Source organism: Saccopteryx leptura, chromosome 2 (assembly GCF_036850995.1).
Source record: "Saccopteryx leptura isolate mSacLep1 chromosome 2, mSacLep1_pri_phased_curated, whole genome shotgun sequence".
Lineage (NCBI taxonomy): Eukaryota > Metazoa > Chordata > Mammalia > Chiroptera > Emballonuridae > Saccopteryx > Saccopteryx leptura.
The window spans coordinates 283933645-283948861 of NC_089504.1; the positions used below are offsets into that span (position 1 = coordinate 283933645).

The 15217-nt window shown below is 40.5% G+C and overlaps 1 protein-coding gene across 2 annotated transcripts in view; it reads left to right on the top strand.

Moving 5' to 3' along the window:
• The first annotated feature begins 7575 nt into the window (after nucleotides 1-7575).
• Nucleotides 7576-15217, top strand: part of ACP6 (acid phosphatase 6, lysophosphatidic) — a 36044-nt gene continuing 28402 nt past the window's right edge. Inside the window, exon 1 of one of the 2 annotated variants that reach the window (XM_066366095.1) lies at nucleotides 7576-8169. In XM_066366095.1, the coding sequence (XP_066222192.1) occupies nucleotides 7951-8169 (219 nt within the window). In that variant the 5' untranslated portion in view covers nucleotides 7576-7950. The remainder of the gene's footprint in view (nucleotides 8170-15217) is intronic. The other variant, XM_066366094.1, reaches the window with a different exon arrangement.

The window sequence follows — 15217 nt, forward strand, 5'->3', positions numbered from 1 at the left end:
CTCAACTTCTTAAAGATGTCTACACTTACTTCCCACTCAATGCCCACTTCTATTTAATTTCTACTCCACTATTTCCCCCGAAATTGCTCTCATGTAGGGCCAGGGGTCACCACCGTCATGGCCATGCAGGTTCTCATTGAATTCGGAGAAATGGTAAAGAAACAGTGGAGCCAAAAACGGGTGGGCCATTTTATTTATTAAAGCCTCGCACAGGCCGATGAGCAAATACACAGGGAAGACCGCTTTCCTCCCATTCAGAGCTCCCAAAGCCCTGACACATTCTCCAGTTCCACAACCAGGAGAATCTTCTCCGGTTTCTCCTAGAATCAAAGGCCCCACCAGTCTTCATGGAGCTCGCAAAGCCCCTCATCTCTGGTTCCTCATCTGCACACTTTCTCTCTCTCTGCACAAACTGCCTTCTTCAGCACTCTGCATCTCTCTCTGCTCTCTCTGCAAAACCACCTGGACCCACAAAGACTCCTGCTCTAGCAATCATTAGCAAAACAATGGCCCCTCCCAAGCAGAAATGCAATCCACAATTTGCAATCAACTGCCCTGCTCTGAGGGCAAGCACACACATGGCTGCCCAGTGCCATTTTTTTTTAAACTATGTTTTTATTTTTTATTTTTTTTCTCTTTATTCATTTTTTTTAGAGAGGAGAGAGAAAGGGAAAGAGAGAGAGAGAGACAGAGAGGGAGAGAGAGAGAAGAGAGAGAGAAGGTGGGGAGGAGCTGGAAGCATTAACTCCCATATGTGCCTTGACCAGGCAAGCCCAGGGTTTCGAACCAGCGACCTCAGCATTTCCAGGTCGATGCTTTATCTACTGCGCCACCACAGGTCAGGCCCAGTGCCATTTTTAAACAATAAAAGTGAGTAAACTAAAAAAAATACAAATTTTACAAACTCATTTGCCCAATATCTCACTAGTGACCAAAGATTAGTTTGTTGTCAAATCCAATGGACATTTGGTCTGTACATTACTTGACCCCTCAGTTCCATCTGACACAGTTATTCATTCTCTTCTTACAACCTTTCTTCTCTTGGCTTCCTCGATATCTGTCTTTTCTTTTTTTCTCTCTGCCACCTCTCAGGCTTCTCTTTCTCTGCCCTTCCCTTAAATGGGAGGATTCCCCAGAGTCCTGTCTTAGCTTCCCCTCTGTAAAGCCAGTAGCTGAGGCCACCATCACAGCTGCCTGGCCTGTGCAGGTTTGCATTTGATTCGGACAGACCGTACTGAAGCAACGGAGCCAAGAACTGGTGGCCCATTACCTTTCATCCTAGCTCGCATCTGGTGGGCGAGAAATACACACAGTGGGAAAATTCTTCCCTTTCCATTCAGGGCTCCCAAAGCCATTGACTCATCTGAGTTTTCCTAGAATCAAAGGTGTCTACTTCAGCAGCCTTATTCACCTCTGTTCCCCATCTCCTTCTCTCTGCACAAACTCTGCACAAACTGGCTTCTCCTTCAGCACTCCACTATCTTGGCTGCTTCTCCTCTCTTCCATGTGGCTTTTCTCTGCTCTCCTCCAGCATGGGCTTCTCTGCCCCATTTTATAGTGTAGAAATCAAAACCTTTAATCCAATGTAAAAACAAGGGTGTCTCTGATATAAAGTCACTTATAAATGAGATTCTTCATAAGAGTGCACCACCCCCTATCATGCAACAGTCAAGGATGTGGGGAAAAGCTTAGTCTTAAAACTAAGCCTTAGGCCAGGGGTCAGGAACCTATGGCTTGCAAGCCAGATGTGGCTCTTTTGATGGCTGCATCTGGCTCACGGACAAATCTTTAATAAAAATAATAATAACATTAAAAATATAAAACATTCTCTTGTATTAGAATCCATTCATTTTCTACTGCTTATGTTGATGGGGGTGGCTGGAGCCAATCACAGCTGTCCTCTGGGACAACATCAAATTTTTATTGGATAATGCTTAATGTACATGGGTCATTGTATGGCTGTCATGGAATTACATTTTAAAATATGTGGCGTTCATGGCTCTCTCAGCTAAAAAGGTTCCCGACCCCTGCCTTAGGCTATTACGACCCTGCCTGCTTATAGCCTGTCCCCCATAACCAATACAAACTATAAGCGAGCAAACATATATACCATATCTACAAACTTATTTGACCAACATTCATGAAATAAGACTTAGATTTATTCTAAAATATAAGTTTCTGAAAATAAATGATCAGATCATTCCTTTTAACCATATAAACATTTATAGAACTCTGAAAAATAACTGGATTCATAAAAGTATTGGCAAATAACCAAAATAAACAAGAATTAATTATAAAGCTGAATGAAAAATAATCTATTATTCTTTTTTCTGACTATGTTCAAAATATTATTGATTCTTAAATCTTTTTGTTTTCCAGCTATAAGGAAACTTGTTTTTTTCTTAAAAACAATTTAATAAAATATATCTTTATAAATAAATATTAGGGCATTTATATTTTTCTCCCTGCTTAATCCCTTCAGAATCTGGCAACTCTTAATAAGTATTATTGTAATAATAATATATTTATTTACATAAACCCAATAAGAATCTGTTCTCTTTATAAGATACAGAACTCATTTTTAAATTATGGTTTTATTAACCAAGACTTTGTGTGGAATGTCATGTCTGAAAAGGACATGCCTGGACTCTAGATGTCACCAGAAAGCTTTAAGGAATTGAGATTGACTTTGAAACTGATGAAAGCCAATGAAGAAACAGCCGAATACCTTGCTTATTCATGGTTTGTGGCATTTCCAAGTAAGAAATGGTTGCTTTCCTAGGAAATGGCAAAAAAGGGAGCTTGGGACATTCTTCAGGGCCACAGGAGCTTGAGGAATTCACCCAAACTTACAGGTATTGCAAGTGAAGTCTGATGGCAACTGTGTGGCTTAGTTTTTTTTTTATGTGTGTGTGTGTGTGTGTGTGGTGTGTGGGGGGGTGTATGTGGTGTGTGTATGTAGGTGTGTGGGTATGGGTGTGTGTGTGGTGTGTGTGTGTGTGTGTGTGTGGTGTGTGTGTGTGTGGTGTGTGTGTGTGGTGTGTGTGTGGGGGTGTGTGTGTGGGGGGGGGTGTGTGTGTGGTGTGGGTATGTGTGTGTGTGTGTGTGTGGTGTGAGGGTGTGTGTATGTGGTGTGTGTGTGTGTGGCTGTGTGTGTGTGTGTGTGTATGTGGGTGTGTGTGTGTGGTGTGTGTGTGTGTGGGTATGTGGGTGTGGGTGTGTGTGTGTGGTGTGTGTGTGGGTGTGTGTGTGGTGTGTGTGGTGTGTGTGGGTGTGTGTGTGGTGTGTGTGGGTGTGTGTGGGTGTGGGTGTGGTGTGTGTACGTACCCTGAAGGGCTGATTAAACCTCAGTCTGAAAATTCCTCATGAAATTCCAGCAAAGCAGATTTTTAAAAAGCCAGTATGATCAACTGGTATTCTTGTGTTTATGCAAATTACCAGGTCAAGTTAAAACTGGACTTAATACTATAACTGAGTTCATTTTAATTTAGCTCTTTAATAAAAAATAAGGGTCATTTTAGAGAGAAAACTTATATTTCAGTAGAATCTATTACCTACCACACAGTTATAAATTTCAGAAACTAGACTAAATCCTAAATTTTTCTGAATTTCTTGAATGTTTTGGCTATAGCCCTCTGAACTATAGTTTTGTTTCCCATTCTTTGACTTGAAATTATTAAGAACATTGTTTCATAATTCTGTCATTCTAGCTTTCCCCCAATAACACTGAAATTTGTAACACAGTCTGTCTCCACCAGGTTATAAGCCCTACTCATACTCAGGAACATCACCTCCTTCTGTGCCCAGGCCTCATCATTCCTCTACAGGATCTCTTGGCTCTGAAGGAAAATATCACCCCTCTTCAGCAGGAGCAGCTACAGAAGAGACCCTAGGCCCCTTTCCCTGAAAGAATTCAAAACCAGGATCCTTGAGGGGGAATATAGTAGACAGACAGGTGAGCAGAGCAAGGACTATGGGCCAGGCACAGAAGGCCACCAGGGAGGAGAGCCCCAAGTGCCTAGCAATGACCAAAACTAAGAAAACAAGAACCTTGCCCCAGGGTAATCCTTCCTTCACTAGCATATTGCTGGGAATGCAGATTGAAGGCCTTAGCAGAGAAATAAACCAAAGGGATCAGAAAGTAGCACTTAAGCATTAACCCATAGGGATAACATCTAGGCCTCAGTTGCATTTAAGCTCAAGGCCCAGAAAAGCAGTAAAAATAATTACTTCCCTATAAAACAAATCTTATAGATATAAGATGGTTATAACTAATAGTGGAAAATGTAAGGGGTTAAATTACAATAATTGCTTATAAGGGCTGAGTCACAAAATTTCCTGCAAGGAGTTAAGGCACTGTAGATAAATAAGAGCTTAGTCTACAAACCTTAATCTTTATTTTGCTGCCTAAGAAATACAGGCAGCAGCCTGACCAGGCAGTGGTGGCACAGTGGATAGAGCAGTGGTCGGCAAACTGTGGTTTGTGAGCCCCATGTGGCTCTTTGGCCCCTTGAGTGTGGCTCTTCCACAAAATACCAATGCAGGTGCTACCTCGATAAGGAATGTACCTACTTATATAGTATAAGTTTAAAAAATTTGGCTCTCAAAAGAAATTTCAATCATTATACTGTTGATATTTGGCTCTGTTGACTAATGAGTTTGCCGACCACTGGGATGGAGCATCAGCCTGGGATGCTGAAGACCCAGGTTCGAAACCCTGAGGTCACCAGCTTCACTGAGGACTCATCTGGCTTGAATTATGGGCTCACCAGCTTGAGCGCAGGATCACTGGCTTGAGTGTGGGATCATAGACATGACCCCATGGTTGCTGGCTTAAGCAGGAGTCACTAGCTTGGCTGGAGCCCCTGGATCAAGGCACATATGAGAAAGCAATCAATGAACAACTAAGCATGCCACAACATGCTTCTCATGTCTGTCCGTCTGTCTGTCTGTCTGTCTGTCTCTCTCTCTCTCTCTCACACACACACACAGAGAAATACAGGCAGTTCTTTTGGACAGGATTCACCTGCGTTCTCTGATTAAAGGCACACCTATATCTACCCGGTCTAACTTTATTAGCATTTAGGGTGATGGGTAACCCAGAGTCTGGCTTTGTTTTCCTGTTACACTTCCTCCCTCTCACTCTCTATTGTTAATTATACTTTCTAAAGTTTTCACAGTTGGAATGCTGCAACAGCCTCCTAACTGACGTTTCTCCAGTTTTCCTCCCTTCCAATCTAGGGTGATATCCCAGAGGAAAAGATGACAGCTGTACTGGCCATTAGGTTCTAAATATTTGCTGTAGTTAAATTTAAAATCAGGCTCCAGCTTCCTGTCAATGAAGGCAAAGAGGAGGAAAAAATCATCTTCATACTCCTTAATGCTTGTTCTAATGCTAACACTTTAGTATAATACAAATTTCTCAGGAGAAGATTTAAATAGAGAGCAATAGGTGATGTAGTAGACAATGTCCTTAAAAATATTCTAATGATATATCCTATAGTTCCATTCAGCAAGTATTCATGGACTACTTACTATGAGCCAGGTACTGTGCTTACTACTGGAGATAAAACAGTGAATATGGTTGTTTCTTATCCAATCTCATGGCTGAAACTGAGTTTTGGCATACTACTAAAAGACAATTTCGACGTAATAAAAAAAAATAATTAACTCAAAAAATTTTAGATTTTATTAAAATCTGCTCAAACTAACTGAGAGAGAGAGAGAGAGAGAGAGAGAGAGAGAGACAATTTGGTGGGAAGAGGGATTATTTCTCAGGCCAGCCCTGTCTGCTGGTAAAACCAAGGTCACAATAAATATTCAGTTTTCCCCATCCTCCAATTCTGGAGCCAGCCCCAGAGCATAATTCAAGATTTCTAGCCTCTCTTTTAAACTGCAGATTACTATCACTACCAGCACTACTACATATCACACACCAAATATTTGTAGGACACCCCAAGGGTTTTCTTACATGTGCAGATAAACACTGTTTTCAACTACTACATGGAATGTCATTTTCCAACCTAATCTGCTCTGGCTTCTGCAGAGATCTGCTGAGACATCCCCAGCAGCAGCACACACACTCCCAACCTCATCCCAGCCACACATGTGCGCCCCAGCAGGATAAACTGCTGCTATTGCTCATACAGGTTAAAGGTGCTCACTCATAATGCCTGACAAGTCTGAGCCAGGCTACAAGAATGCAGGGTGTGGGGGAGGACTGCCTATCCATTATGTAGAATGTATTGGCACCCAGATGCCAATAATCCATTGCTTTGAAGGGGCTCAGATTTTCAGAGATGCTGAAGCTGTTCAAACACCAGGGCCCTGATGCACTAAAGCTGTACCACATTCTCAATAAAGTACTGAGAACAGCTCTCCTCCACTCAAATCTAACAAAATGGGGTTACATTTCATCATATAGGTTCCAAAGCAATGCTGTGTGGTGTTCCTGATGCCTTAGATGGGCTATAGAAAAACAATTTCAGTTTCTAATCACCTCAGAACTATAACACTCTGAAAAGTGAGTCCATCGGCTAAGTCTGGGGGTAATTGTGACAATGTGCAGTGTTCCAAAATGACCCTTCCCCACAGCAGCACATTCAGAAACTTCTATCACGGTGAACAAATTTGAACTCATGTCAGGAGCCATACTCCCAAAGTATGTTACCTTCACATATGGTCCAGTTTGATCCAAGGATAGAATTCAGAATGATGAAAGAACCGGGTAGATGTTATATATTCAGACTCTCCTCACAAATGTCTCTCCTCTCAACTTGACCTTTGCCTTGAGATAGAAACAGATGGTCTGGTCTGATTGTGTCCTGTTGCCAGGTTCTGGAGCACAGGTTTGGGGCAACTGTACATACAAGAGAACCAAACCAGCAGGTACTTTGGATTAGCATACTTCTTTGTAACTTAAGGTACTTAAGTCAGTAGAAAACCTGCAGACAAGGCCTGGATTTTTCCATAAGAAAATATTCTGGATGTAAGTAAACACATCAGTGAGCTCAGAGTCCTGCGTTCTGTGATAATTTAAGCCTCTTTAACGAAAGTGGGGGCGCAGGGCAGTAAATGAAGACTAGATACAAAGCACCTACTGCTGCTGCCCTTTGCAAATGGTATTAACTTAGTAAGTGGGCGTTCCAGCTCTTAGCTTCAGCAACCTCCGCCTTCAGGATTTCAATGAAAGCTACTACATGCCCTAGAGACCCAAAATACTGCCCTCCACACCCAATTCTACCGCTGTCCTCACGTTTCCTACATAATCTGGCCTGGCAAACTAGAGGATTCATTCCCACTGTATTGGCCACATAGTCCTGGAGAAGACTTGTACCGGCAAAAGTTGGGTGAGGGCGGGGTGCGGAGAAGGACTGAGCGCAAAGCCCACTGCGGTTCTATATACATACCTCGTACTGACGGCCCCGCCGCGCGCAGCCTTGTGGGAGTTGTAGTTCTCAAAACTCAACTTCGGAACAGGCGTCACCGCGGGACTCGCTTTCCCATACTCCTCTGCGCGAGGTCCACCTGGAAAGGGCTTTGGCTGCGTGAGGTGGTGGGTGGGAGTTTGCTGGTATAAAAGTGGAATCCAGTTCTCTTAGCGGAGTCTCTGCTACCCGAGGAACGCAGGGATAGTTCCTGTCCCTTCAAGAGTGTCGGAGGCCCAACTTGGAATACAAGTTTAAGGTTCCTTAGAAGGCGAAAGATAAGGAACTGAGCTTGTCCCCTGCCCAGTCTGTACCTGGAAAGGCCAACACCGACCGGCGTTAAAATACCCTACGCTACCATCTGGAGCCCGTTCAGGTCTTGAAGTCGCAGCAGTCCCACCTGGCTTTGCGTGCCAGCGGCTTCTCGGGGAGTTGGGAGCGACCGCTGAGCCCGGGAGCCTGCGGAGGCCGTGTGCTCGCCTCCTGCAGCGTCCCTCTGGAGGGCAGCTGAGAGGCTTCCACCATGATCACAAAGGTCTTCAGGGTGCGCATGTGGGCCCCCGTGGGCGTCCTGTCCTCGCTGGCGTACTTTATCCACCAGCGGCGGGTGGCCTTAGCTGGGCTGCGAGGAGCAGACGGTCAGCATCCCGTTGACCGGAGCCTGCTGGAGTTGAAAATGGTGCAGGTGGTGTTTCGACACGGGGCGCGGAGTCCTCTCAAGCCGCTCCCGCAGAACGAGCAGGTGAGAGGTGGCCCTGGGCCGAACTGCTGGGGCAAGGCTCTGTGGTCAAACAGCGGCGGGTCATGCGCCTTACCCGGAACGCAGACCTTTGGAATTTTATCCTCATGGAGCAGGATTCAGGCTTGGTACAGACGAAGTGAAAACAGCAGTCGCCAGTACATCCCCTGACCCTTGAGCAAAACTGTGGCTTTGGAGCCCGCTGTCCCTCACCCTCCACCGACCCTTCATGTACAGGGCAGCCCCCTACCTTCACCTGTGATGCTGATGGATGGCTTTGCGGAAGTAGTACTTAGCTGCTCCTGGTGCATATAAAACGCCTGGAGATCTTGTTAAAATGCATGTTCTTATTGAACAGGGGTGGGGTAGGGCCTGACATTCTGCACTTCCAACACATATTTGAGTGATTAAGGGTGTAGTGCATTTCTGTGTGACCATTTGAAAGTTTCAAAGAATAGCAGTGACCTTTGTGACAGGAACCACCCTAACTGGGATGAAAGTTGGTAAGAAAAGACAATGATTTGTGAACATATTATATAACTGCATTTCCAGGATTAAAAAAAATATTTAGAAAATTAACTGTAACAGGGTGACATTGAGCAATAAAAGTACATAAGTTTCAGGTAAACATTTCTATAGCCTTTGAACCGTTGATTATGTTGTATTCCCATCACCCCAAGTCAAATCATTTTCTGTCACCTTATATTTGTCCCTCTTTACACCCTTCTTCCCTACCACTCCCTCCTCCCTCTCCTGCCCCCCCAACCACTTCACTTCTATGTCCATTAGTCTCAGTTTTATATCCCACCTATGTGTGAAACCATACAGTTTCTTAGCTTTTTCTGATTTACTTATTTCACTCAGTATAATGTTCTCAAGGTTCATCCATTCATCCATGTTGTCGTGTCACTATGTTATCATTTCTTATGGCTCAGGAGTATTCCATTATACATATGTATCACATCTTCTTTATCCAGTGCTCTATTGAGGGACACTTCGCTTGTTTCCATGTCTTGGACACTATGACTAATGCTGTCATGAATAGGGGGGTGCATGTGTCTTCATGTAATAATGTTTTTGAGTGTTTGGGATAGACACTCAGTAGAGGGATTGTTGGGTCATATGGTAATTCTAGTCTTAATTTTTTGAGGAACCACCATACTTTCTTCTGTAATTATTGCACTAATTTGCGTTCCCCAGAAGTGAATGAGGGTTCCTTTTTCTCCACAGCCTTTCCAACACTTGTTATTACCTGTCTTGTTGATAATAGCCAGTCTAAGAGGTGTGAGGTGGTATCTCATTGTAGTTTTGATTAGCATTTCTCTAATAGCTAGTGAAGATGAGCATCTTTTCATATATCTGTTGGCCATTTGTATGTGCTCTTGGGAGAATTGTCTGTTCAGGTCGTCCCCCATTTTTTAATTGGATTGTTTGCTTGTTTGTTGCTGAGCTTTATGAGTTCTTTATATATTTTGGATATTAACCCCTTATCGGAGCTATTGTTTGTAAATACCATCTTCCATTTAGTTGGCTGCCTATTTGTTCTGTTGTCAGTTTATTTTTCTGTGCAGAAGCTTTTTAATTTGATATAGTCCCATTCATTTATTGTTGCCTTTACTTCCCCTGCCTTTGGGGTAAAATTCATAAATTGTTCTGCATGGCCAAGGTCCATGAGTTTAGTACCTATATTTTCTTCTCTATGTAATTTATTGTTTCAGATCTTATATTTAGGTCTTTTATCCATTTTGAATTAATTTTCGTGCAGGGGGACAAACTGTAGCCAAGTTTCATTCTTTTGCATGTGGCTTCCCAGTTTTCCCAGCACCTTTTATTGAAGAGGTTTTATTTTCTCCATTCTGTGTTCTTTGATCCTTTGTCGAAGATTATTTTCCCAAATATATGTGGTTTTATTTCTGGTCTCTTGATTCTGTTTCATTGGTCTGTATGTCTGTTTTTGTGCCAATATCATGCTGTTTTGATTATCATGGCTCTGTAGTATCATTTGAAGTCAGGTAGAGTGATACCTCCAGCTTCATTCTTTTTCCTCAGGATTGCTTTGGCTATTTGGGTTTTTTTATGGTTCCATACAAACCTGGTGATTTTTTGTTCTATTTCCTTAAAAAATGACATTGGGGTTATATGGGGATTGCATTAAATTTGTATATTGCTTTGGGTAATATGGCCATCTTAACTATGTTGATTCTTCTAATCCATGAACATGGAATATTTTTTGATTTTGTTGTGCCTTTTTCAGTTTCTTTCAATAATGTTTTTTAGTTTGTAGTATATAGGTCCTTCACATCCTTTGTTGAGTTTATTCCTAGGTAATTTACTATTTTGTTACAAGTGTAAAAGGAATTTTTTTTACTTCATTTTTCAAAGTTTCATCATTGGCATATAGAGAAGCGTAGACTTTTTTTTTTAAATTTTATTAATTAATTAATTAATTTTTTTACAGAGACAGAGAGTGAGTCAGAGAGAGGGATAGACAGGGACAGACAGACAGGAACGAAGAGAAATGAGAAGCATCAATCATTAGTTTTTCATTGTGCGTTGCAACACCTTAGTTGTTCATTGATTGCTCTCTCACATGTGCCTTGACCGCGGGCCTTCAGCAGACCGAGCAACCCCTTGCTAGAGCCAGCGACCTTGGGTCCAAGCTCATGAGCCTCGCTCAAACCAGATGAGCCCGCACTCAAGCTGGCGAGCTCGGGGTCTTGAACCTGGGTCCTTCCGCATCCCAGTCCGACGCTCCATCCACTGTGCCACCACCAGGTCAGGCCAGTAGACTTTTGTATACTGATTTTGTATCCAGCAGCTTTACTGTACTATATTGGTTTATTGTTTCTAATAGTTTTTTAGTGGAGTCTTTGGGGTTTTCTGTATACAGGATCATGTCATCTGCAAAAAATGATATCTTTACTCTTCTTTCCCTATATGGATGCCTTTCTTTTCTTTCTCTTGCTTGATTACTCTGGCTAAAACTTCCAGAACTATGTTGAATGAGAGTGGAAAGCCTTGTCTTATTTCTGATTTTAGAGGAAAAGCCTTCTTTTTTTTTTTTTTGCCATTTTGTATGGTATTAGCTGATGGTTTGTCATATATGGCCTTTATTATGTTGAGGTACTTTTTTCTATTGTATTGAGTGTTTTAAACATAAAGAGCTGTTTTATCTTATCAAATGCCTTTTCTGCATCTCTTCATAGGATCATATGATTTTTGTTCTTTGTTTTGCTGATGTGGTGTATTATGTTGATCAATTTCAGTATATTGAACCATCCTTGTGATCCTGGAATGAATCCCACTTGATCGTGATGTATTATTTTTTTAATGTGTTGTTGTATTCGACTTGCTAGTATTTTGTTAAGGATTTTTGCATTTGTATTCATTAGAGATATTGGTCTGTAGTTTTCTTTTGTGTGTGTGTGTTGTCCTTGCCAGGTTTTGGTATGAGGGTTAGGTTGGCCTCATAAAGTGTGTTGGGGAGAATTTCTTCTTCTAGTTTTTGGAAGACTTTGAGAAGGATAGGTACCAAATTTTCTTTGAATGTTTTGAAGCCATCTGGTCCTGGACTTTTGTTTTTTGGGAGGTTTTTGATAGTTATTTCTATTTTTTTCCTGCTTATACATCTATTTAGGTATTCATTTCTTTGTAACTCAGTCTAGGAAGATTGTCTAGTTCTAGGATATTATCCATTTTCTCTAGGTTGTTGAATTTGGTGGCATTTAATCTTTTACAATATTCTATGATCTTTTGTATATCTATGATGTCTATGGTAATTTCTCCTCTTTCATTTTGAATTTTGTTTATATGAATTCTTCCTCTTTTTTCTTTAGTGAGTCTAGCCAGTGATTTGTTGATTTTTATTGATCTTTTCAAAGAACAAGTTTTTTGTTGTATTAATTTTTTATAGTTTTTTTTTTCTCTATTTCATTTTGTTCTCTGATTCATTTAATTTTACTGCTTCCTTTCTTCTGCTGACTTTGGGTTGCCTTTGTTCTTCTTTTTCTAGTTCCTTAAGATGTGATGTTAGGTTGTTTACTTGAGATTTCTCTTGTTTCTTGATTTAAGCCTATAATAACCTAAACTTCCTTCTTATTACTGCTTTTGGTGCATCCCAGAAATTTTGATAAGTGGTGTTGGCATTTTCATTTGTTTGTATATATCTTTTGATCTCTACTTTTATTTCTTCTTCAACCTAGTCATTTTTTAGAGGTATGTTGTTTAATTTCCACATTTTTGTGGGTTTCTTTACTTCCTTTTTGCAATTGAATTCTAATTTCAAAGCCTTATGGTCAGAAAATATACTTGGTATAATTTCAGTCTTCCTGAGTTTATTGATGTTACTGTTGTGGCCCAACATATGGTCTGTCCTTGAGAATGTTTCATGCACACTGGAAAGGAATGTATAATCTGACATTTTGGGATTAAACATCTGTAAATGTCTATTATGTCCATATAGTCCAGTGTGTCATTTAAGGCCAATATTTTTTTATTGATTTTCTTTTTGGATGAATTATCTAAAGTTGTCAATGGTATGTTGGAATCTCCAAGTATGATTATGGTTTTGTCTGCTATTTTTAGATCAGTTAGTAGATGTCTTATAAATTTGGGTGGTCTCTCTCTGCATATATATTAAGAAGTGTTATATCTTCTTGATACAATGTCCCCTTTATCATTATAAATTGTCCATCTTTGTCTCTGGTTACCTTTGTTGTCTTGAAGTCACTGTTATCGATATGACTGGCTGCACCTGCTGTTCTTTGTATATTATTGTATATTATTTGCTTGGAGAATTGTTTTCCAACCTTTCACTTTGCATCTACTTTTGTCCATGCAGCTTAGATGTCTCTCTTGAAGGCAGCATATGATTGGGTTTTCCTTTTTGATCTAATCTGCTACTCTGTGCCTCTCTACTGGTGAGTTCAGTCCATTTACATTTAGGGTAATTATTGACACTTGAGGATTCCCTATAGCCATTTTATGTTTTGTTTTCTGGTAGTTCTATGTCTCATTTGGTTCTTTTTTTGTGTGTTTCTTTCAGTTGTTTCTGTTTGGTGGTATCCATACTTCTTTCCCCTGTCTATTATTTTTTTAAGCTGTGTATTTCAGTAGTGGCTTTTTCATGGATGGCTACTGCTACTTTATTTAAGAGAAAAATGTTCATATATATAAGAATTCTTTGTCTTATGAGTGCTTCTGTACTCTGTCCTCCTTTGCTACTATAGGTCTTTATCCTCTCCCCTTTTATGTAATTGTTGTCATAGATTATTTTTGTTTTTGTTGTGACCTTGTTGGAGCTTTTACTTGTAGTTTTGATTTGTTTTGTTCTTTGTGTCTGGTCAAATAACCCACTGGAATATTTCCTGTAGTGTGGATTTTGTGGTAATAAATTCCCTCAGCTTCTGTTTGTCTGAAAGTATTTATTTTTCCTTTATATTTAAAGGCTAACTTTGAAGGATATAGTATTCTTGGCTGTTACTTCCTCTCTTTCAGTAATTTGAATGTTTGGATCCACTTTTCTCTGGCTTGTAGAGTTTCTGCTGAGAAGTTTGATGATAACCAAATGGGCTTTCCTTTATATGATAACATATAAGAAGAACATAATTCTTCTTTTCCCTATCTGCCTTGAGGATTCTTTCTTTGTAATTGATTTTTGACACTTGATTACTCTGTGCCTTGTAGTAGGTCTGTTTGGGTTGAGGTTACTTGGCATTCTGTTTGCTTTTTGGATTCAAGGCTCTAACTCTTTCCATAGGCTTGTGAAATTCTCATCAATTATTTGTTTGAATAGGCTCTCCATTCCCTTCTCCCTCTCTTCTTCTTCTGATATTCCCATTATTCTTATATTGCTCTTTCTGATGGAGTCAGACAATTCTTGTAAAGCTCTCAGTTTTTTTAATTCGTCTCTCACTTCTTCTCTCTATAGCATCTCTAGTTGCCTGTTTTCGATGTCACTGATTCTTTCCTCTATCTGGCTTGTTCTATTAGCTAAACTTGCTATCTCAGTTTTCAGTTCACATGTTGAGTTCTTCATCTCTGTTTTTAGAGTTTCAGTCTCCTTGGTGAGGTATTCATTTGTTCATTAATTTATTTTCTGAGCTCATTTAGTTGCCTATTGGTGTTTTCTCACAGCTTGTTGAGTATATTTTCAGAACTTCAATTTTGAATTCTCTATCATTTAACTCCAAGATTTTCATGTGATTGAGATTTTTTATTTTCTTTCTGAACTACATCTCTGTCTTGTGTAGCCATGGTATTTGATTCCTTCTTCCTTGATGGCATTTGAGAGTGGTATTGGTAAGAACCCTAACAAAAAACCAACTAAAATTTGTAAAATTAAAATAAAAAAAATACAACAAAATAATTTAAAATAATAAGTAAAGAAGAAAAACCACAGAAAAGAGAAAAATAAAAATTGAAACACAAAAAAAAATAAAAAAATATAAAAATTAAAGGAAATGAAATTCAAAAGATAAAATGAGAAAAAAGGGATAAGTAAAAAAATAAAAAGGAAAGAAATGAATACAATGAAAAATGAATTTTGGTTTTGAGAGTTTTCTTCCTGTAGGTGTCACTATATTACACATTTTAGCTCTATGAAGTTCCTGGGCTGTCCTTGCTGAGATATTTCTGTCACAATGATATAGGCAGGGCCTCAGCCTCCTTGGTGGGTGGGTCGTGTTGTGAGGGCTTTAGGGCTTTGGCTTCATGGCTTTGGCTTTCTACCATTATGGGTCTAGCAGTGGCAATCTCAGACCTTCAGGCGCTCCTCTCCACATTTCAGTAGATATGGGGACTAGACATGGAGCACCTCTGTTCTTCAGTGGAAAGAGTGGCTCTGGAGAGCCAGCTGTGGGCTTTGTCTCCAGCACTCTGTACCATGAGGTGAGGGAGGTGGGCTCTAGGAAGTAGGGGGTGGGGGTGCTCTTTAGCTTTTTCTGTCTGTGCTGAGTGAGGGCTGCAGGCAGACCACAGGAACACTGGCCATGACCTGTCGTTCTTGCTGCTTTGGTTTATCTCTTCCTCCACCCCTCTTTCTCACCACTCC